Genomic DNA, 21,584 nt, shown 5'->3' on the forward strand with positions numbered 1-21,584 from the left:
ACATTCACCTGTTATAGACTGTCTGTTTGAGTCTCCCCAGATTCGTATGTTGAAACCCTAACCCCTAGTAGGATGCTATTAGTAGGTGTTCGATGTTGGAGGTATTAGAAGGTATCAAAAGGGCCCTCGGGAGGTATTCAGATTTAGATGAGGTCGTCAGGGTGGAGCCTCCATGGTGGGATTCGTGTCCTTCTAAGAGGAGAAAGAGGCTAGAGGTTGCTCTGTCTCCACAGGTGGGGTAAAGTGAGGAGACGGCCGTCTGCGAGCCAGGAAGCGGGTCTGTCAGTACCTTGATCATCAATGTCCTGCCTCCAGAACCAGGAGAGATCAATGCCTATGGTGGGAGCCCCCTGACTATGGCATTTTGTTCTAGTAGCCAGAGCTGACTATGCCAACTGCATGCCAGCTAACATTTCTTTTCTCCCTGCCCCTGGACTCTTCAGGCTCAGAGACCTTCCTAATGGTGGCCAAGCTTCCCAAAGTTGGGCCTCTGCTCCTTGCTGCCCTTTTCACCTACCCAAACTTAAATCTTTCCTTCTTTCTTTCTCTCTCTTTCTTTCTTTCAGATTTTATTTATTTTTAGAGAGAGAAAGAGAGAGACAGAAACAGAAACAGAGATAGAGACAGAGGGGAGAGAAGCAGAAGAAGAGGATCTCAAGTAGGTTCCATGTTGAGCACAGAGCTTAATGCAGAGCTCGGTCCCAGCACCCTGAGATCAAGACCTGAGCCAAGAGCAAGAGTTGGATGCTTAACTGACCGAGCCACCTGGACACCCAGCACCTGCCCAAGCTTCTGTTCAGCACTGGCAGGGGTATGGAGTGGTAGGAAGGAAATGTCCTTCCTGAGAACTCCCCAGTTGGTGTGTACCTTGTCGTTCTCTATTTATGGTGCACCTACTATGTGCCAGGCCCCGTCTAGGTGTGGGTAGCAGGTAATGGGAGTGATATGGTCTCTGCCCCTTTGGTATCCACACTCAGTTGAGGGAGATGATTCAGGATGATTCAACGAGCAAACACAGGGCAGGGCAGTAAGAGAGAGTGTGGCAGAGGGGTCTGTGGCTCATGTGCCTGTGGTCTCAGCTCACAGGCCGTTCAGAGAGGTCCTGGTCTTCCCTGACCCTCTTTGCCAAGAGCAGGGCACACACTCTCAGTACAGGTCAGCAAGTGAAAGGCTCGGAGCTCCTAAGCGGAGGGCTGATGAGAAAAGTGGCTCAGCGGGGCGCCTGGGTGGCTCAGTGGGTTAAGCCTCTACCTTCTGCTCAGGTCATGATCTCAGGGTCCTGGGATTGAGTCCCACATCTCATCCGGCTCTCTGCTCAGCAGGGAGCCTGCTTCTCCCTCTCTCTGCCTGCCTCTCTGCCTACTTGTGATCTCTGTCAAATAAATAAATAAAATCTTGAAAAAAAAAAAAAAAGAAAGGTGGTTCTTCAGAATCCATTTTCTACTCTGGATAACTTTAAGTAATAATCAGATTTTACCCACATTGGCTTCTGAGCCCTCTGATGGTGAGATTTTGCTTCTTCACTGTTGAATGACTTAGGAGGTCTGAGCAGGATTTGAGATTCCTCCTCTCTTTGGGGGAGTGAATAAAAAATGTTTGTCTATAGTTGAGTGTCATGGGGCATGGTAGACTACCAGTCACTGTTTCTTTCATTTATACCCACTACCATTTTCCCTTCATCTATGGAGGACTGGCAGGTGGGCTTCCCCAAGTCTCTAGCAGAGAAATTACAAAACAGCCCTTATGCAGCTAGTACCATGACGTAACACAAGCTGTAAAGACAAAAAACGTTCCACACTGTATCCTGTTCCCATGTTAAAACTTACAAAAACCAGGGGCATCTGGGTGACTCAGTGGGTTAAAGCCTCTGCCTTTGGCTCAGGTCGTGATCCCAGGGTCCTGGGATCGAGCCCCGCATCGGGCTCTTTGCCCAGCAGGGAGCCTGCCTCCCCTTCTCTCTCTGCCTGCTTCTCTGCCTACTTGTGATCTCTGTCTGTCAAATGAATAAATAAAATCTAAAAAAAAAACCCCCCAAACAACTTACACAAACCAGCTGGTGAGATGAGGACCCCTCAGCTTTGCTCTACCATGCTTTCCGAGCAACCAGTCACTAAGCCCTTGTGTTCAGGGTAAAAGTGAACACATCTGAATGAAAGAAGCTTTGTAACAGGTAAATGGCCCCTATAAAACAAAATATCCGACCTGCCTTTTTAAGGTTGCCCAAGAATCCTTGGGACATGCACCAGTTTTAACTTACTGACTGATCCAAATGGTAACAGTCGCTTGCACACAGAGAGCCCTTGCTTTGTCCAGGCATCTTCGAAGTGTTTTCCAACCCCGTGGAGCAGATCCAGTTTTTTCCCCCCATTGTATAGAGGAAGAATGAGGCACAGAGAGGTTAAATCACAGAAGGTCACGTGCAGCTACTAAGTGAGAAGCTCCTGGGCCACCATCTTAACTGCTACTCCCTGCTTCTTACATAAGCATACTCGCTTCGTTGCTAGGGCTCCTCCCCACCACCTGCCTTCAGTCTGTGGCTCTCCATCTTTCAGTATGGTGTTGTCCAGTGCCAGTTAAGATTTCTCCATTTCAGGCTGGTTCAGGTTAAGATGCTTTACAAACCGAAACAGGTGGGTCCAAGAACAATTCTCTTGGTCCTGATAAATGTTGACTTGCAAGCTGTCCTTCCTTTTCTGAGGTGAGATTTTGAATTGCTGCTTGGCCATTTCACAGTTCGTCAGCCCTGCTGGTGACCAGAGGCCAGGCCATTTTCTTTCTTTTTTAAAGATTTTATTTACTTATTTGACAGACAGATCACAAGTAGGCAGAGAAGCAGGCAGAGAGAGAGAGGAAGGGAAGCAGGCTCGCTGCTGAGCAGAGAGCCCGATGCCGGGCTCAATCCCAGGACCCTAAGACCATGACCTGAGCCGAAGGCAGAGACTCAACCCACTGAGCCACCCAGGTGCCCCGTGGCCGGGCCATTTTCAAGGATCAGAGTTCAGGAGGCCACACTCCCCCTTGCCCCCACCCCGCCCCAAGTTCCCACTTTGCTTTTCCTAGGGGCGCCTTTTAAAATAACCACTGAGAGTTGAGCCCATGAACATTTCAGTGACCTCTGGGCCAACCGCCTTATGAATAATAGGTGCTTGTCACCCTGCTCTCTACCTCCGGCTCATTCACCTGTGACCAGGGACAGACAACTGCCCTTTCCTTGGTTTGTTGCAGGCACCCTCACCCCCAGTTCTGGGATTTGTAAGTAATAAATCTTGTGTCTTCCTTTGGTGCGTGTACTGAAACTGTACCATCAGTGAAAATGGCCCTGGGGTTTTCACTCCCCTGAGGTGAGAGCTCACCCAGGGAGGGAGCGACCTGCCTACTATGTCCGTGTGGGTGGCTTGTGCCTCCAGGCCCACAAGCTGCAGAGGCTTTTTTTTTTTTTTTAAGGTTTTATTTATTTGTTTGACAGACAGAGATCACAAGCAGGCAGAGAGGCAGGTAGAGAGAGAGGAAGGGAAGCAGGTTCCCTGCCGAGCAGAGAGCCCAATGTAGGGCTCGATCCCAGGAACCTGAGATCATGACCTGAGCCGAAGGCAGAGGCTTAACCCACTGAGCCACCCAGGCGTCCCAAGCTGCAGAGTTTTAATTTAATACACCAGCTCCAGGCCCCCAACAGAGGATGGCACCCCTTTCCCTCAGCTAGAGTACCTGGTGCTACTTTGTAAACCTCCACGTTTACAAAGACCCTGAAAATGAAGCAGGAGAGTCTGCAGCAGCTGGACTACCAAGGATCTCAAAAACCACACCAAGAAATGTCTCATTCTGAGACTCTCCCCCCATCCCCTACAGAGCTTTAGACGGTGAAGCTCATTCACTAAGATCACTATGGCAGCCCCATGTGGAGAATGGGCGGAGGAAGTGAAACTGGAGGCCAAAGGATCAGTTAGAAAGCCTGGGTGGCACCGTCGGTTAAGCATCCAACTCTTGATTTCGGCTCAGGTTATGATCTCAGGGTTGTGGGATCGAGTCCTGCATCCATCCTGAGTGTGGAGCCTGCTTTTAAGATTTTCTCTCTCCCTCTCCCCCTCTGCCCCTCCCTCACCCCCCCCCCCCAAGAAAAAAAGTTTTGGGAAACCCTATCTGGGAGATTGGTAGTTTGAGCCAGCATGGATGGGGAACAGTGGATGGAACCCACGGGTGTAAGTGATTGGCTATGGGGGATGAGAGAGAGGGGAAGACTGAGGACGATGGCTACTGCTGGGTTAGGGGAACTGGGAGGTTCCATTTACAGAGAACAGACACACAGAGAGAATGAATTTAGGGAGGAAAGACTATCGTTTTAGGAGGTTGACTTTAAGGTGGGAAATCCAATGTGTAAGTCTGCAATTTAGGAGGGGGATCGGGAATAGAGAGAACAAATGTGGAAGCTGTCAGCACATGGATGGGAATTTGAGCTTTTGAGAATATGTGTCAGGACAGAAGAAATCCTAGGGCAGAACTTTGAGGAAAACCAACATTTAAGTTATGGGCTTAATGTTAATAATTTCACTGTCATTATTCATAAATATCTGCAGCCCATTTGCACTTTCAAAAACATCTAGCTGTTCCCCCACCCCATATACAGTTTCCTCTTCTTCCTCATTGTAAAACTACTGATGTTTAGCTGAGCATAGCTGCCTGGGATAAAGACTCTACTTCCTAGCCTTTCTCTCTGGTCTGGTGTGGCAGGTGTGACTAAACTGTAGCTAATGGCATGCAACCGGAATGTGGGGTGCATCTTTCAGAAGGCTTCTGTAAAGCGAGCTGGTGGCCCTTTCTTCCTTCCTCCTTCCTGGGGGGGGCTGTAAGGCTGATGTAATGGTAGAGGTAGAGGAGCCTGAAAGAGGAATTGGAGCCTAGGCAGAGAGTGGAGGGCAAGCCCAGAAGGCATATAGTCAGGGAAACTGGTGTAGAAATTTCTAGGAGGGTGTGGCCAACAGGGTCAAATGTTAGGGAGAACCTGAAAACCAGAAGGACCAGGAAGTGTCCACTGACTTTAGTGACACGGAAGTTGTAAGTGACCAGCTGAGAGCAGTTCAGGTGGGGTAGTGAGGCCATAGTTGACTTAAGTGGCAAGAAACTGGTGAACATAAATATTTGACTCTAAAGAGGAGGGGAGATGACGCCAACTGGCCTCGGGGGCATACAGAGCCAAGGACAACTCTTTACCTACAACTATTTCCACACCCATCTTTTCCTCTTTCAGATTTAAGGTACTTGAGTCTAGTCAACTGCTGAAGGGAAGGAGTAGAGAGGGAGAGGTTGCGCCTATCAGAGAGAAGCAAGGAAAAGAAAAGAGGATGTCTGGAAGAAGTGAGCTCCGTGACTGGTGGATGGAGATGGCTGCCCTGACAAGAAGAGGGACCCGTCTTCTACTGAGCCAGATAGGAGGAAGCAGAGATGAGAATGGTGAGTTTCTAGATGTGGTGGTCGGTAGGGTTCTTGCCTGGTGTTTCTGCTGCTTCTGGGAGCGAGGCTGTCTGTTGCCAACAGTGGGGGCAGAGTTGGTGCTGTGAAAGGTTTCAGGAGAGAACAGAGGCTTCAGTTGGATGCTGGGGAGGATGAGGAGAACACCTGGCAGAGGAAACCAGAGGAGACCTGCAGGTCTCAAGGAGGCTTGAAGACCAGAGGTGGCTGGGTACCACGAGTTTAGATCTACAGCTCATCTTTCAGTGGTGAGATTTGCTCTGCTGCAATCTGCTGTCAGGATGTGAGTATAGGGGGGTAGGACAGCTGGAGTCTAGTCTTTGGAGTTTTTTGTACCTGGAGAGGAGCACTGACCGCCACCTGTGCTTTATTTGTTGTTTAATTTATTTACCTTGTAAACCTACTTAAGCAAAATCATCTAAACATTTAAACACAATTTATATACCCAATAATTCAAAATCTATGTATTTTACAAATCAAATGACTTAAACATTGATTGTAAACTTAAATCCTCATATTTTGATAAAATAACCAATATAATGTATTAACTTCTCTAAAAGCATGATTTTGGTAAAGCACACACATCTTACAAGGACCATGAAATTTATTACCTATACTTACACTTATTATAAAAATGGGCTTGCAGACCCAAGAGATGGATATTCTCTCAGTTTGCATAACCCCCAAAAGAACACTATCTCAGTGCAGATGAAGTTTTGTATTACTAATCAATGAATTCTTGGTTGGGATCTGGGCAGTGGATCTCCTTCTAAAATGACTAAAATCAGAGCCAGTGTTTACCTTGAATAGGGCGAGAGTTCCTCAAGCCCGCATTTTTTCCACGTGATTAGTGTTGTAGCTGGATGCCTTTCCTTTAGATGATGACATCTATAAGTTTAATGATGAGGATATTCCAAAAATGTCCATGTTCCATGCAGATGTTCCAAAAATGTCCATGTCCCGATTCCTGGAAACTTGAATTATGTTTCATAGTAAAATGAACTTTTTCATATGCAATTAAGGTTAAAATAGGGAGATTATCCCGTATTACCTGGGTGGGCCCAATCTAATCACATGGTCACTTAAAATCAGAGAACTTTCTCCACTGAAATCAGAGACATGGGTGGGTCATGGAGGTTCATAATGTATGAAGGACTTGGCCCAGGGTTGTTGGCTCAAAGATGGTGGACCTCAGTCCTATAGCCATAAGGAACTGAACTCTGAATTAGCTTGAAAGTGGATTCTTCTCCTTCAGCAAGGAAGGCAGCCCTTGCTTTCAACCTTATGAAACGCCAAATAGAGAATCCAGTCATGCTTTGCTGGACTTCTGACCTACAAAAAACTGTGAGATAATGGGTAGGTGTTGTGTTAAGCTGCTGAATGTATGGTAACTTGTTATAGAGCAATGGAAAACCACTACAACAACTTCACTGTCATTATTCACAAATGTCTGTAGCCCATTGCACTTTCAAAAACATCTAGTTGTCCATCCCCCCACAACATATACAGTTTCCTCTTCTTCCTCATTGTAAAACTACTGATGTTTAGCTGAGCATAGCTGCCTGGGATAAAGACTCTACTTCCTAGCCTCTCTCCCTCGTCTGGTGTGGTAGGTGTGACTAAACCATAGCCAATGACATGCGACCGGAATGTGGGGGGCATCTTTCAGAAGGCTTCTGTAAAGCGAGCTGGTGGCCCTTTCTTCCTTCCTCCTTCCTGGCGGGCTGTAAGGCTGATGTAATGGTTGGAGTGCAGGGAGCCAGGCTGGGCCATGAGATGGCATGCAAAAGATGGTAGAATGGCAAGAAGGGAAACTCAGCTGTGATGATCATAAAACTGCAGTCCGGCCCTACACTCTTCATGTGTGCATTCTTCCATGGGAGACAGAAATAATCTTTCTTGGGTAAGCCGTTATTATTTTGGGTTTACTGTTACTACAGTCTCATTGTAATTAGTATTGCAATATGGAGGCTCCCTTTCCCAAGAAATGAAGGATCAAGTTTGAGCTGTGGGCAGTTATCTTTTTAGACGTTGACTAATTCATCATCTAGCAACACACTGTTGGACTCCCTTTCGTCCTAGTTGTAATATATGACCAGATGGTGCCAATCAGCCTTCTTCATTCTTGACACAGTTCCAACCTTCTCTGGAATTACTCAGCGCTCCAGGTGTCCACCCCTCCCTATTTATACAAATAAGGAGGAATGAGTGTACCTTATGAGGAGATAAATTACCTACTATTTTCATACTCTCCTACTTATCAGAATTAACTACAAATATGCCATTATATTTGTTCTTTTCCACTTGGTATATTAATCATCTTTTTGCCCATTTTATAGTGACTTTTTCCTCTTTGAATGTCACTCCAGAGTCATGGATTTTAAAAATTCACCTTGTTCTGATTACTTATATTCTTTTTTAAAAAAAAAATTTTAAAGAAGATTTTATTTATTTGTTTGAGAGAGAGAGTGAGAGAGAGCACAAGTGGGGCTAGGGGCAGAGGGCTAGGAAGAGGGAGAAGCAGACTCCCAACCAAGTGAGGAGCCTGATCCCAGGAACCTGAGGTCACGACCTGAGCCCAAGGGAGGTGTTTAACTGATTGAGCCACCCAGGTGCCCCTATTTTTTTCCTTTTGATGATCAAATTGTCAGAGCATGTCAGGCGGGAGCATTTTAAGATGGATTCCTTTGCCTTTCAGCTCTACCTTATACAGTTTAACAAGTATCCTTGCTTTTTGTCATTAACAACATGTTCCTGGAACATGTTCCAGGCCTAGAGTTATTTAAGACATGGAACTATTTATTCTCCAAGGAACACTGAGTTCTATTTATTTACTAAAGATTTTTAATTTTTATTTATTTATTTTTTAAAAAAAGATTTTATTTATTTATTTGTCAGAGAGAGAGAGAGAGAGAGCGCGCGCATGCACAAGCAGACAGAGAGGCAGGCAGAGGCAGAGAGAGAAGCAGGCTCCCTGCCGAGCAAGGAGCCTGATGTGGGACTCGATCCCAGAACGCTGGGTTCATGACCTGAGCTGAAGGCAGCAGCTTAGCCCACTGAGCCACCCAGGCATCCCAAGATTTTTTATTTTTAAGTAATCTCTACATCTAATATAGGGCTTGAACCTACAACCCTGAGATCAAGGGTCACATGTTTCATTGACTGAGCCAGCCAGGCACCCTGTCCCCTGAGTTATTTATCTAATTAAATTAATTAATTAAATAAACAATTAATTTTTAAAGATTTTATTTATTTATTTGAGAGAGAGAGAGTGCCAGCACAAGTGGGTGAATGGGCAGAGGGAGAAGCAGACTCCCTGCTAAGCAGGGAGCCTAAGGTGGGGCTCGATCTCTGGACCTTGGAATCATGACCTGAGCAGAAGGCAGCCACTTAATTAACCAGCTGAGCTACCCAGGTGCCCCTCCCCTGTGGTTATTTTAAAGGTGAATAATATTTGAGGCAAAGATCCAAGGTTAAGAATGTGTATCAGATTTTTCCTGATGTTGTTTCTAGGCTACATTCATGACAACATTTGAATAAGTTATTTCTTTTGAAAACCGCAAATTCACATCGGTATTTCCTATTTAAGTCAAGCATTGCCAACATCCTTTTTTATTTAACTTGAATATACAATCTTACATTTATCTTCTCAACCACATACCTGCTTGTAGCCTGTAACCCCTGATCCAAATCGTAATGGCATCTTGTCTCTTCAGGGATCCTGCAGTTTCTCATTGACCATCATTCTCCAGTTGCTTTATGGATAGGTTCATCCATGCTGGGAGAATGGGATAGCACGGTAAGACAGAGAGATTTCATAATATCCGCAGGAGAGTGGTTGAAGGGATAAATCATAGCATCCAAGACAAGAGGAAGTTTAAGAAAGGAGGACAAGAGAGCACAAATCAGGAGAAAGAAGAGAGGCCGAGGGATCATCTGGAACAGCTACAGGAAGGTCGCTGAGACAGCCAGGAGGTGACGGTCAGAGTGTAGAGTGCTTGAAGTTCAGATGGCAAAGGTAGAGCCGTTCTAGGAGGTGGCCTTGTCATTGGCACATTCCATGCCTGGAGATCTACACTTGCTCACATGTGACTTTCTACCCCTACCTCCAGCCGTCTAAGGAAGTTCAGTACACCGACTCTTGGCTAGAGCGAACACATACACTCCATATTTTGGATGGGGAGGGGAGGGCCAGAGTCCATCCGGGACCTGGCCCAGATGGATACCCAGGTTCACTGCCTGCTGGCTGCCCCCATGTAAATGAAACACATATATCCTTTTCAGGCTGGGCACATGCCTTTCCTGCCCCACCAGCCATAGGTTCCAGGCCACGCTATGGTCCTCCCCACACTTCTGCTGGTGGCTAAGCCTCCTGCCCTAGCCCACATGATGCTGGCTCAGCTTCTGATTGTGCTGGCCAAGATCCGTGATGCTGGCACACCTCATAGGAAGAAGCCTGCGGGGTACACTGAGGCTGGTCCATCTGGGCCGCAGTGGGGGCCTGTCAGGCTCACCTGGGCCACCTGTCCCTAATAGCACTGAGTGGAGAGCTGGGGGTGGAGGAACAGGACGAGCAGAGTCTGCAAAGCAGCACAGGTCTCCCTACCTGGCAAACCCTGTGGGTACAAAGCGCTGCAGTGGGAGACTGGGGGTGGGAGGAGAGGTCCGAGGGGCCAGATCCTCAGACACCGCAGCTCTACTCTTCACTCTTCACCTTGGGCGTTAGGCACAGGGTCCCATGCAAGAAAGTAGAATACAGGCAGACAGAGGGAGCCCTTCTCCTACCCCCAAAGAAGCTGCTTCTGGGGCAAGAGAGGGCAGAGGGCAGAGGGCAGAAGGCAGGGGTTAGAGTCCGATCCTTGAAAGGCTTGAACCTCTAGAGTGGGAAAATGAGGAAGCCAGAGAAGCTTGAATATTTCCAGCCACCCAGCAGGTTCCCCCGGCGCAGGCGTAGGGACACCCGGTCCCCCGGGTCCAGGGGCAGTAACACAGAGCTGGTGGCTGCCTCTCGAGTCACGTCAGGGTCGTTGGCAAAGGCTGAGATGACAGGCCATGTGTTCAGCATCAGGCTTACCTGGGGAGGTGAGCCCAGTTAGAATTTCTCCCCAGCCCTTGTCCCAAGATCTCCACTTTCCCAAGGGAATTTTCCACTTTCTCCAGCCCTCAAGGGACTCAGTAATCTTGGGAACTTGGAGCGCAGTGCACTCTTGTGGGAGGGCTGAGAGGTGGCCAGTGTTGGCCCCTACCTCCTCTACACTCTCTGCTGGCTGCTATTTTCCTTCCTTGCTCCTGCCACCCCCCCTCCCCCAACACACACAGGTCAATGGAGGGTCTACCTAGGAGTCACAGCTGGACTCCACTTATTCCCTTTCCCTCCCCTCCCCTCCAGAGCCACGACAGGGCCCTAGCACACAGGTCACCTGGACTGTTTGGCGGTTGTACACCTTCACCACATGGAATCGGAAGCTATAGACACCACGGACAGGGGCCACGAAGGAGCCTGAGGCCCGGTCAAAGCCACCACCCTCATTTACCAGGACCTGTGGGAAGCAGACTCTATTGAGTGGGGATCAGAGAAACTACTGGGTTGTGGGGAGGGGTAGTTAGTTAGGAAAAGAAGGGGTGGTAAGTAGACAAGAACAGGAGGAAGGCATGAATTCAAAGGAAATGGTGAGAAAGGACAAGGAGGTATGTAGGTAGGAATGTAGGGAAGGGAGATGGGCAGTGGGGCTGAGGAGCACCTCGTCACACAGTAGGGGGTTTTTCCTTAAGAGCAAAGTAGGTTTGGGAAGTTGATTCCAGGTCCTTACAGGTCATCTGGACAAGGGTAGGGGGATTACCTGGTCAAAGTAGATGGCCCCACTGGTGCCATTGCTGATCTCTCCTGCTGGCTCATGGTGGTGGCTTCGGACTGCGGCAAATGCCACTCTTCCGGGGGGTGCTTCTCCTAGGGCTGCTCCCCCAGGGCCCCCTGCAGCAGCTCGGCCAGGCTCACAGACCACCAGGCACTCACCCTCCAGGAGGACAGGCTCTGTCCCCTCTTGGGCCCACCCGCACCCTAGGACCAGAAGCATCAGGGCCAAGGGCAGCCGGGGGCTGGATAGGAGACCTGGTGGCCAGTGTCGCTTGGCTCCCAGCATGGCTGACTGGCTCTGTGACCCACAGGTCCTCCTTGTCTCCTGTCCCCTCTCAGTTCCGTGTTCCTTTCAGTTCCCTCTTCCTGTGGACTCTCACTACCTCTCACCCTGTTCCTTAGCCCTCTCTCTGGGTCTTACTGTCCCCTGGTCTCAGCATCCCTCTCTCCATACCTCTCTGTGCCCCACGACTCTGTCCAGCCTCTCTCTCCCGCTGTCACTGCAGTTCCCTCCTCCTTGGCAGGGCGTGAAGTGACAGCAGCAGTTGGGCTGGAGGAGGGAGAAGGGCGATGAAACAGCCAGACAGGAGGGCTACAGCCAGAACCTAGGGCAGCCCCTCTGGAGAGCACTAAAGGCTGCGTCTGGGGCTACAGAGAACTTCGTATGTTCGTAATGTGAGAATGTGAGAATGTGAGTGCCTGTAGGTGCGTGTAAGTGCATGTGTGCCCAAGACAGCCCCACAGCCCCCTCTTTCTCCTTGTTCCTGCCTTCTTCAAAATCCCCCGCTAGTCAACAGCCCACTCAGCGGCTCCTTCCGGCTGTTGGACGAAAGCCAGAGCCCTGTCTTCTCCCTACAATTGTTTTGGTGGAAAGTGCTTGAGTCAACGGTGTCAGTATCTTGTGACCGTGGGCCAGTCTCTTTCTCTCCTTAGTCTTCCGTATCTTCATCCGAAAGTAAAGGATGAGTCCCTTTTAAGGCCTTCTTCACTTCCAGCTCTCAACGAGTGGCTCCTCTCTCCCGAAAAACAGCAGCTCAGAACGAGCTGGAACCCAGACCCAGGGGAGAGACTAGCCCATCCGAGAGGCTGGGATGCCGAGCAGGGGGAGAAACCTACGGGCGAGTGGGCGGGCCCGAAGGCGGGGCCGCGGGCGGGCCCGGGAGGAGCCCGGCGGCAGGCGCGCGCTAAGGCCAGGAGCCAGCCCAGAGCGGGGTGGGGTCTGGCTGACTCCACCCCCGGCCAGGAAGTGACTCAAAAAACTGTTCGAGATGTGGAGAAGACAGGTCCCAGTTGGGTGAGGGCTTCGGGAAGGCCCGCCCAGATTCGGCCCCCCAACCCCGGCTCCGTGGCCCCCCAGCTCTTCTCCGCTGGGTCTGGGGCGCGGGCGAAGCTGGGGCGGGCAGGCATCGAGAGGCGCCGGTGGGCCTGAGGCCGAAGCGGGCGGCCGAGGCGGGTAGGCGCCCTCTCCCTCGCGCCCGAGCGGGGGGAGCCAAGTCCGAGCCCCAGCGCAGAGCGCGGCCGGGGGGAGGGACGGCCGGGGGCGGTGGCTACTGGCGGCCGTGGGCGGTCCCCGGCCTGGCGTCGGTCCCCGGGTGGGGCCGTAGCGCGACCGAGAGGAACGGCGGACGGCGGATGGAGGGGGTAAGGTGGGAGGGGCTAGAAACCTTGGAAATGGCAGACTAGGGACTCCGGAGGGCATCCCAGTTCAAGCCTCGGTGAGGATTCGTCTTTAAGAGGCTAGTTTGGACCCGGAGACTGTAGAGACTCTGAGGAGAAAGACTGTTTTGTCATCTATCCACTTCTGGCCTCCAGACCGAGCTGGAGCCCCCACTCTTCCTGCTTAGGGCCGTGGCCAGCCCTTTCCAGAGGCCAAATGCCCATCCCCAACAGGCAGCCTTGTTTGCCCATGACTTTCTTCGGAGAGAAGACCCGATTCCGGATAATGTGACATTCCCTTCCTAGATGGACCTAGGGTGTTTACTAGATCGATAACTAGGTGCGACCTGTTGATCGCTAGTGTGGGCTGGGAGACCACAGTTTGGGTTGAGCGGGCGAGGAGGCTCAGAGCTGCCTTCCCTCCTTCCAGGGCTGGGTGGCCAGGCAGCCATGCCTACCTGGGGGGCTGGATCCCCGTCCCCTGACCGCTTTGCCGTGTCTGCGGAGGCCGAGGACAAGGTGCGGGAGCAGCAACCCTACGTGGAGCGCATCTTCAGCGTGGGGATGAGTGTCCTCCCTAAGGACTGTCCTGAGAACCCTCACATCTGGCTGCAGCTGGAGGGCCCCAAGGAGAACGCCAGCAGAGCCAAGGTGAACACCCCTGTCTGCCCCTTCAGGGAATAACGACTCCCTCCCCTACACTGAGCAGAGGAGTGGAGGGCCTGCTGGGGAGGATCTCCACTCTCTCCTTGGTTGTCTTACTGGCAACCTCAGTGACTCTAAACTTGGAGGGACTTTGCAAATAGTATTTCTGTGGCGTTTCGGTTTCGTTTCAGCCGCGGTGAGCCAGGTTCTGCCACGACTTAGAGACAGGTGATTGTGTTGGAATCAGTTGTGGTGTTTGGGAGACTGGAGATAATCCAGGCAAGCAGGCCCCACCAAGGAATTCACTGGGGGAGGGGAAGCCAGTCCACATTGCTTCCTTGGGTCAGAGGTTGCAGTACAGCTCCACCAGCTACCAGCCCTGTGCAGTCTCCTGTTTCCTTATTTATGAAATGTGAATAATAGCAATGTCTACCTCATTGGCTTATTGTGAATGAGATAAAGCATGAGCTCAGCAAAAGTTAGCAATGACAGTCATTACAATAGAAATATTATCACACATGCAAGCATAAATATTAAGAGAGACAGCCTTGTTAATTATAACAGTATCTTAAATTGAGCCAAGTTCTAAATGGAAATATTAGCCATAGACTATCAGCTGAAAAAGGAAAGAAGTAGATTCTTGATCCCTTTAATCCTCACCTTTGTCAGGATCTATGGAGCTCCATTGCTCTGCCCAGGCATCTTGGAGCTCAGGGTGGAGTGCGATGGGCTTGAAGAAGCTACTGGGCCCTGTAGAATTCCAGCAGTCTCTTTTTTCTCTATCGCCTCACCCCCCCCCTCACCTGCCGCCCCAAATTCCTCTCCCAGGAGTTCCTGAAGGGTCTTTGCAGTGCTGAGCTGCAGGATGAAGTCCACTACCCACCCAAACTGCACTGCATCTTCCTGGGAGCCCAGGGCTTTTTCCTTGATTGCCTGGTCTGGAGCACATCAGCCCACCTTGTGCCAGGGCCCCCTGGTTCGCTGATGGTCAGTGGCCTGACCGAGGCCTTCGTCATGGCTCAGAGCAGAGTGGAGGAGCTGGTGGAGCGGCTGAGCTGGGACTTCCAGCCGGGGCGATCGCCTGGAGCCTTGCAGTGTGCCGGAGTGCTAGGAGACTTCTCTGCCCTGCTGCAGCCCTATAGGGATGCCCACACACAGGCCCTGCTGCGGTTGCCCCTGGCTGTCCAGGAGGAACTATTGAGTTTGGTGCAGGATGCAACCAGGGATCAGGGGCCCCAGCCACAGCCCCCCTGCGGCAGGGGGAGCCCAGGCCCACTGGATGCTCAGTACCAGGGCGTCAGAGCTCCCCCGAATGAAGGGAGGGAGTCCCTGGACCCTGGACCTATGGGGTGGCAAGAGTCAAGGGGAGAGAGACAGGTTATGGAGAAGGAGGGAGGGAAGCAGGGTGGTCCCAGGGAGATGGAAGTGGGGTGGAAGGAGCTGCCTGGGAAAGAGGCCTGGGAGAAAGCAGGGGCCTTCAGATCACAGTCAGGAGGGGAAGTGGTAGGGCAGTTAGGGCCTTTCCTGACAGGGAAGGCCCTGGGCAAGGAGGGGGTGCCTCAGGACAGGGGAAGGTCAGTCGGTGTCCAGGGTGAGCCTCCTATTGCACAGGGTCCCTGTCAGAGGGCAGCTCAGCCCCGGGGAGCCTCCCTCCTCCAGCGGCTCCACAACGGGAAAGCCTCGCCTCCAAGGGTGCCCAGCCCTCCCCCTGCACCCGAGCCCCCGTGGCACTGTGGAGACCGGGGAGACCGGGGCGACCGAGGAGATCGGGGAGACAAGCAGCAGGTTGTGGCGCGAGGTCGTGGGTCTCCATGGAAACGAGGCACGCGTGGGGGCAACTTGGTGACCGGCACGCAGCGTTTCCAGGAGGCCCTGCAGGACCCTTTCACCCTGTGCCTTGCCAATGTGCCCGGCCAGCCAGACCTCCGTCACATTGTCATTGATGGCAGCAATGTGGCCATGGTGTGAGTACCTGGTGGGCCTGAGGATCCTGGGGGCGGGGTTGGGGGCATGGTCTGAGTGGTGTTCCTGATGCCGGGGATGTGTGCTGAGCGGCCCCTCCTCTGGGGCCCCGGAGCGCTGACACCTTCCCACCGCAGGCACGGCCTCCAGCACTACTTCTCCAGCCGGGGCATCGCCATTGCTGTGCAGTACTTCTGGGACCGGGGCCACCGGGACATAACTGTCTTTGTGCCTCAGTGGCGCTTCAGTAAGGATGCCAGGGTCAGAGGTGAGTTGGGCCTGGTCTTTTATAACCTGGGATAGGCCCCGCTTCATCCCAAGGATAACCCCGTTGTGCGCCTGTGTTTCTCTAGAGGGCCACTTCCTGCAAAAGCTGTACTCCCTCAGCCTGCTCTCCCTCACTCCCTCCCGGGTCATGGATGGCAAGAGGATCTCCTCCTATGATGATAGGTACTCGATTCTCTCCTGGCCCCTGTCTTGAGATTCCAGGAACACAGTGGGGGAACTGAGGGAGAGACAGAAGCCCCCGACCCCTTGTGCTATCTCTTAAGCCGGGTAGCGGGAAGATGGCCAGTTGGTCCTCCGTGCACCCATTAAACGGGTCAGTAGACCTGCCCTGCAGGCACAATGAGGCACATGGTGGACAGCTGCATTTGCCCGTTTATTCATTTCTCGTTCTTCAAAGTGAATGCTGCCTTGGATTTACGTAGTGCCTTCCTGTCTAGAAAATACTAGGTTAATAGAAAGCTGGGAAAGCTGGTAATGGAAGTAACTGACAGGTACCTTCTGAAAGCCCACATTTCCAAACAGGTAGAGAAGTTCCCAGCATTCGGGAAGTACCAGGGTACATGTTCAAAATCACAAGTCAAATGAAGAGTTACGAGAGACTCTTTGCTAAGAGTATACAACACACATCTGACAGAAATAGCACTGGACTTAGAATCGGAAGATCTGAATTTGAGCTCCAAGTTGTACTGTTCATTGACTCTGCCTGTGGACCAGTCTCTTAGGGGTCAGACCTCTTTGTCTCAGGGTCCTCTTCATTTGGTCACCCTCCTTGTGAATATCGAAAGGAGCTAAGGGATATGCTTGCCTCATTCAAGGTGCTTGGCAAGTGTACAGTGATATTCCTTAACTGTTCACGGACCCAATCAAGTGTAGCAGTAGGTCTCATCTCTGTCATACAGAACCACAGACATAGGTTAACTCTCTCGACCAGGGCTATTACGTGGCAAAGGAAAAGTGAGACCTTAAGCTGCCAAATTGTTTAAATGAAAAATGCAGGGCATGTTCCCTCCCCAAGGGACACACACAGTGGGAAAATGGGCAGATTTTAAAGATTTTATTTATATATTTTAGAGATAGGGAGAGAAGGGGCAGGCGGTGTGGAGAGGAGGAGCAGAGGGAGAGGGACAAGAAGACTCCATATGGAGCACAGAGCCCAATGCGGGGCTCCATCCCGTGACCCTGAGATCATGACCTGAGCCGAAATAAAGAGTCGGATGCTTAACCGACTGAGCCTCCCAGGCGGTCCAGAAACGGGCAGATGTTAAAAGCTAATTAACGAATAAAAAATTTTACAAGTGCTTTGTTCTCTAGGATTTTCAGTTTTAGAGAAAAAACTAGTTTCCAAACTCTAGTGATTATATCTTTTGTCTTTTCAAATACTTAACATTTTCTCCCTAACAAGCAAATGGTATTCTATAAAAAGGCAGTTCACTTTCTCCCAATGCTCTTCTGTTTTATGTCTAGATTTCACAGATTATCCAAGATATGGAACCTTTCCACAGCAGCATTGACACAGAATTGAAACTGAAGAGCAAGTCAGTTGTAATGAATTTTAAAGGCACGTGTCTGTACAGTTACGTAGGTCCCAGTAGGCAGACAGCCCGATGTGAATTTGGAATTTTGTCTGGTTACAGTGAATGACACAGTGGTGCATGGCCCAGGCCTACTGAATGGGTGGGTGCTGAGCAACAGATGAAGTAACACCATAGTAAAATACCCTTAACCTGCAAGTGGCTTTTGCATATCCTCTGATACCATGTACTTTGTATGTTATCTCCTTCATTTGTTTCCCAGACAGAAACTCAGAGCCAGACATCTGTTACACTGAATCCTGACTACTAGTCTCCTGTATGCCACACTGTCTTTCAAATACTGCCTGCTTATTTAGCACCTAGCAGTAGGCACTGGTAGAAGGAGGTGGGGATGCTGGGATTAGGGAAGACCTGATCTTGCCTTCAGAGCCCACCCCAGCCCCAAACCACACACAGTGGCAACCTGGAGGAGAGGGCGCCCCCTTCTGGTGGGGGTTTTCTGGGAAGGGAGGGATTTGCCAGTTTTTTGTTGATTGAGGACGGGCTGGGCTGGGCTGCATCTTTTGGTTTCTAGACCTGTTAAAAAGGAACCCCATCCACTGCCTCATGAGTCCCATCCTAGTCTTGTGGAAACAGAATTACTAAATTGGGGGCTCAGCCATCTCTTTTTAAAAAAGTTTCCTGGTGATTCTGTTCATCAGTGAGGCTAGGGAAGCACCTCCAGATGGAGGCAATAGTTTGAGAAACTTGGTGACAGCACAGGTCATATTTGGAGAACGGGGTGTTATCTGATCATTGATTTTGGCAGAGTTGAAAGTTCATTAGGAATACCAGGAGAGATAAGGCTGTAAGGGTGGTTCGAGCTGGGTTCTAGAAGGCCCTAGCTGCCAGGCCTGGGCATGTGACTTTACTCTGTAGATAAAGGCAAGCAGGGGAGAGATTTGTTTAGGGGAAGGTAGGAGAGACTGGAATGTGGTAAATGGTTGGGGTCAGGGGACTCCCTTGTCAGGAGGCTATGGAGTGTCTCAGCTTTAGTGTCTGAATAGCTAAGAGTAATGGTAGCACTGGAAAGTAAGGGGCACAGTGGAAGGCTTTTCAGAGGAGAACATGATGGATTTCTGACTGACTGGTGAGGTAGGGTGGAAGAAGACAGAGCTGGAGCCAGATCTCACTGTTTCTCAATAATGAGGCACAAAGTGTTGGGTGGAGGGGATGCTATTGGGACACCACGCTGGACTCCTCTTTCTTTCCTCTCCAACCATGGCACCTGAATCTGGCAGTCACCTGGTGGCTGGGTCAGGGTGAGGTGGGGGACCAGATCTCCATCCCCAGAAGTGGGTTGTGGGAGCTGATAATACTCTTTAGGGTTGGGGCCCTTGGAGAATCCCAGAACGGCTGCTGTATTTTTGGGACAGGTTCATGGTGAAGCTGGCTGAAGAGACTGATGGGGTCATTGTCTCCAATGACCAGTTCCGGGACCTGGCAGAAGAGTCTGAGAAGTGGATGGCAATCATCAGGGAGCGGTGAGGGAACCCTCCCCTGAGAACAGGGCGTGTACCTAGACCTTTCTGTAAACCAGTTCTGCTCTGCCACCTGGTGAAGACTCTGGGAAGGGGCTTGATATGGTCTTGAAGGAAGGTGGCTAGTCGTTTTCTGGGGGTGCTGGTATCAGCTGTCTGGGAGGTTCATCAGGGCCCCTCTGTGACCATACATTCTCTTTCTGCACCCAGCCTGCTGCCTTTCACTTTTGTGGGAAACCTCTTCATGGTTCCTGATGACCCGTTAGGGCGAAACGGCCCCACGCTGGATGAGTTCCTAAAGAAGCCAGTCAGGTAATGTCCCAGATTGTCCTAGGCGGCCCCCAGCCCTGGCACTCTGCAGGGTCCTTGTAGACTTGGGGGCAGTGTGACCTCATCTGGGCCAGCTTACTTCTCTACTGGGTCCGTTGCTTCGGGCTTGGCCTTTTAAGTGTTTCGGGGAATCCTGACTTAGGCCTTCCTGGCTGGGAGGGGAGCTCCCCTCCTCTCCTAATCCGTATTTTTGGTGGATTATTTGGAATGTGGTTGCTTTTGCTTATAGCCAGTTTTATTCCGCAGACCCTCTGCTGGGCCATTAAGTAAGTGATCAATGTATCAGACTAGAACTAGATAGATCATAATAGCCACAGGCTTCACCTTCCTGGTTCTAAAGAAACTGGCCTTCTCCCCTTCAGAAGTGGCTTGATGCTGCCGCTCAGTGGTCAGCTTGGGGAACTTCAGGTCCCGTTCCCACTCCAAAGCCAGAAATAGGCTCACTGAGCTCTTGGTTCCCTCCAGGATGGTCATCGGCTCTTTGTGCTCTCTCTGCTTCTTCCCAGGGCACAGGGGTCTTCTAAGGCTCAACATCCTTCCAGGGGCTTCGCAGAACCTGGTCAGCAGCAGCAGGGGAGAGAAGAGGAGGAAAAAGGCAGTGGCATCCGGAAGACCCGGGAGACTGAGCGGCTGCGGCGCCAGCTGCTCGAGGTGTTTTGGGGCCAGGATCACAAGGTGGACTTCATCCTGCAGCGGGAGCCATACTGCCGGGACATCAACCAGCTCTCAGAGGCCCTGCTGAGTCTCAACTTTTGAGCCTCACTTGCCTGACTGCCTGCCTGCTACCCAGTCAGCTTCAGCCTGGCCCAGCTTAGCTGTTTCTGTGAGGGTCCTTGTGCTGCTGAGACCCTGACCTAGACTCACTCTGAGTTGGTGGGACTTGATCTCATCTTGAGTCAGGACCTCAGGTAGCTCTCAAGAGGTTCTGCTCAGCCTTAAGTTCTCAACCTTGCCATAGCACAGGGTTTCTGTAGGGAGTGGGGGCCTGCTGGGAAGAGCAGGTCCTGGAGATGGGGACTGCTGGCTCCTCCTTCAAACTCAGTTGGGGATGGAGGCTGGCGGGGGGGTGGGGGTGGTGGTGGGGTGGGGAACGAAGAGCAGGTGGCAAGGAAGTAAAGTCTTTCCTCCCCCTGGCTGTGGCTCTGGATGCCAGAGAGACCGGTTGCTTCCCAGGCCTGGCTGGGCTCCTGAGTGCATCGAAGGGAATGCAGGGCCCTTGGGAGACTAGTGTTACGGGGTCTGGGTCACACTGGGGGAGCAGGGAGCTGGTGGAGAAGGCAGAGGGAGACTTGGTTTCAGGTCTCAGCTATGTCTGTCTGTGACCTTGAAAGAACTGCTTGGCTTTTACTTCTGCCTGTAAATCAGGGGTAAAAATGCTGGCTGGGAAGAGAAATGAGAACATAGGGGAAAGCTCCTCAGAGGAAAGGTACCCACATCAAGTCTCAGGTGTGTCTGTCTGTGGCTGCACAGGCTGTCTAACCAAAACCTCACTTTCCCAGAGCTGAAGACCCTCTGTCCCCAGGGCCCAGGCCCTAGATTTTAACACTGGGTCCTCGGTACCATATGCCCTATAATGGCTGCAACCCCTTTGGGCAACACCCTGAATCCATATTTACAAAACAGTTAATTAGGGGTGACTTTGCATTACCAAAATACTCTCAGGGTTCCTATAAACGGCAGCTCTCCTGTTGCGTTCAAGTGTTTACAGATGAGCGAATGTGTTAGAAAGTCCCCGGTTAGATGCACTTGCCGAAGTGTTGAGCGTTCACCAAACAGATGAAGCCATGCTCTCCAAGGACAATGTTAATGTGATCTGACCCCAGCATTTTCTCTACAGAACACATATGTGGCATAAAGTGAGCCCCACTTCTGCTTTGTGTGTGTGTGTGTGTGTGTGTGTGTGTGTGTGGATGGGAGGGTTTTTAGAGGCTATATCATGATGAACCAATGATCTGGAAAATGAAAACTGAAGAGTCCCAAGTCGGAAGGAAAGTGCCTGACTGGCCACCAGATCAACCACTGTCACACAAGGACATTGCCTCTCAATCCTGATTCCTACATCCTGTCCTTTGTCTCCACCCCCTCCCCCCAGATTTTATTTGATAGAGATAGACTACAAGCAGGTAGAGGGAGAAGCAGGCTTCCCCTGAGCAGAGAGCCCAACATGGGGCTTGATCCCAGGAACCAGGGATCATGACCTAAGCCAAAGGCAGTGGCTTAACTGACTGAGCCACCCAGGTGCCCCTCCTGTCCTTTATCTGTTTAAGGTCTTGTGCAGGGAAACTGACTACCCCTAGTTCACACATTCATCTGTGGACAGCACTGATCAGTAGA

The 21,584-nt window shown here is 51.1% G+C and overlaps 2 protein-coding genes and 1 long non-coding RNA gene across 8 annotated transcripts; 1 reads left to right on the forward strand and 2 right to left on the reverse strand.

Annotated features, from left to right (window-relative positions):
* Positions 1-3,560: 3,560 nt before the first annotated feature.
* On the reverse strand, positions 3,561-21,228 carry LOC116591210. Its single transcript, XR_004285868.1, has 3 exons — positions 21,218-21,228; positions 7,519-7,521; positions 3,561-3,656 (listed from the first exon to the last, which is right to left on the reverse strand). It is a non-coding gene; the product is annotated as an uncharacterized LOC116591210 (long non-coding RNA).
* On the forward strand, positions 5,298-21,123 carry KHNYN (KH and NYN domain containing). Of its 6 annotated transcripts, none has more exons than XM_032343969.1 (8): positions 12,553-12,770; positions 13,404-13,624; positions 14,447-15,582; positions 15,718-15,848; positions 15,934-16,030; positions 18,816-18,923; positions 19,131-19,232; positions 19,757-21,123. In XM_032343969.1, exons 2-8 carry the CDS (start codon positions 13,424-13,426, stop codon positions 20,004-20,006), a joined length of 2,025 nt encoding a protein of 674 aa, XP_032199860.1. In that variant the 5' UTR covers positions 12,553-12,770; positions 13,404-13,423; the 3' UTR covers positions 20,007-21,123. The 6 variants fall into 6 exon arrangements, with proteins under 6 accessions (XP_032199859.1, XP_032199858.1, XP_032199860.1 ...); XM_032343966.1 differs by lacking the exon at positions 12,553-12,770 and adding an exon at positions 12,854-12,963; XM_032343964.1 differs by lacking the exon at positions 12,553-12,770 and adding an exon at positions 12,944-13,032.
* CBLN3 (cerebellin 3 precursor) lies at positions 8,972-11,815 on the reverse strand. Its single transcript, XM_032343970.1, has 3 exons — positions 11,304-11,815; positions 10,884-11,003; positions 8,972-10,537 (listed from the first exon to the last, which is right to left on the reverse strand). The coding sequence occupies exons 1-3, from the start codon at positions 11,601-11,603 to the stop codon at positions 10,340-10,342; spliced, it is 618 nt and encodes a 205-aa protein (XP_032199861.1). The 5' UTR covers positions 11,604-11,815; the 3' UTR covers positions 8,972-10,339.
* Positions 21,229-21,584: the final 356 nt, after the last annotated feature.

This window comes from Mustela erminea, chromosome 5 (assembly GCF_009829155.1).
Source record: "Mustela erminea isolate mMusErm1 chromosome 5, mMusErm1.Pri, whole genome shotgun sequence".
NCBI classification, from domain to species: Eukaryota; Metazoa; Chordata; class Mammalia; order Carnivora; family Mustelidae; genus Mustela; species Mustela erminea.

What these genes read in the sequence shown, in the direction of transcription:
- CBLN3 (XM_032343970.1), bottom strand. Translation starts at nt 11,603, where the DNA reads ATGCTGGGAGCCAAGCGACACTGGCCACCAGGTCTCCTATCCAGCCCC. An exon ending in GGGCCATCTACTTTGACCAG is followed by an intron (nt 11,004 to 11,303) that starts GTAATCCCCCTA and finishes TGCTTCCCACAG; the next exon opens with GTCCTGGTAAATGAGGGTGG. An exon ending in ACAACCGCCAAACAGTCCAG is followed by an intron (nt 10,538 to 10,883) that starts GTGACCTGTGTG and finishes TCACCTCCCCAG; the next exon opens with GTAAGCCTGATGCTGAACAC.
- KHNYN (XM_032343969.1), top strand. Translation starts at nt 13,424, where the DNA reads ATGCCTACCTGGGGGGCTGGATCCCCGTCCCCTGACCGCTTTGCCGTG. An exon ending in GGCAGCAATGTGGCCATGGT is followed by an intron (nt 15,583 to 15,717) that starts GTGAGTACCTGG and finishes TTCCCACCGCAG; the next exon opens with GCACGGCCTCCAGCACTACT. An exon ending in ATCTCCTCCTATGATGATAG is followed by an intron (nt 16,031 to 18,815) that starts GTACTCGATTCT and finishes TTTTTGGGACAG; the next exon opens with GTTCATGGTGAAGCTGGCTG.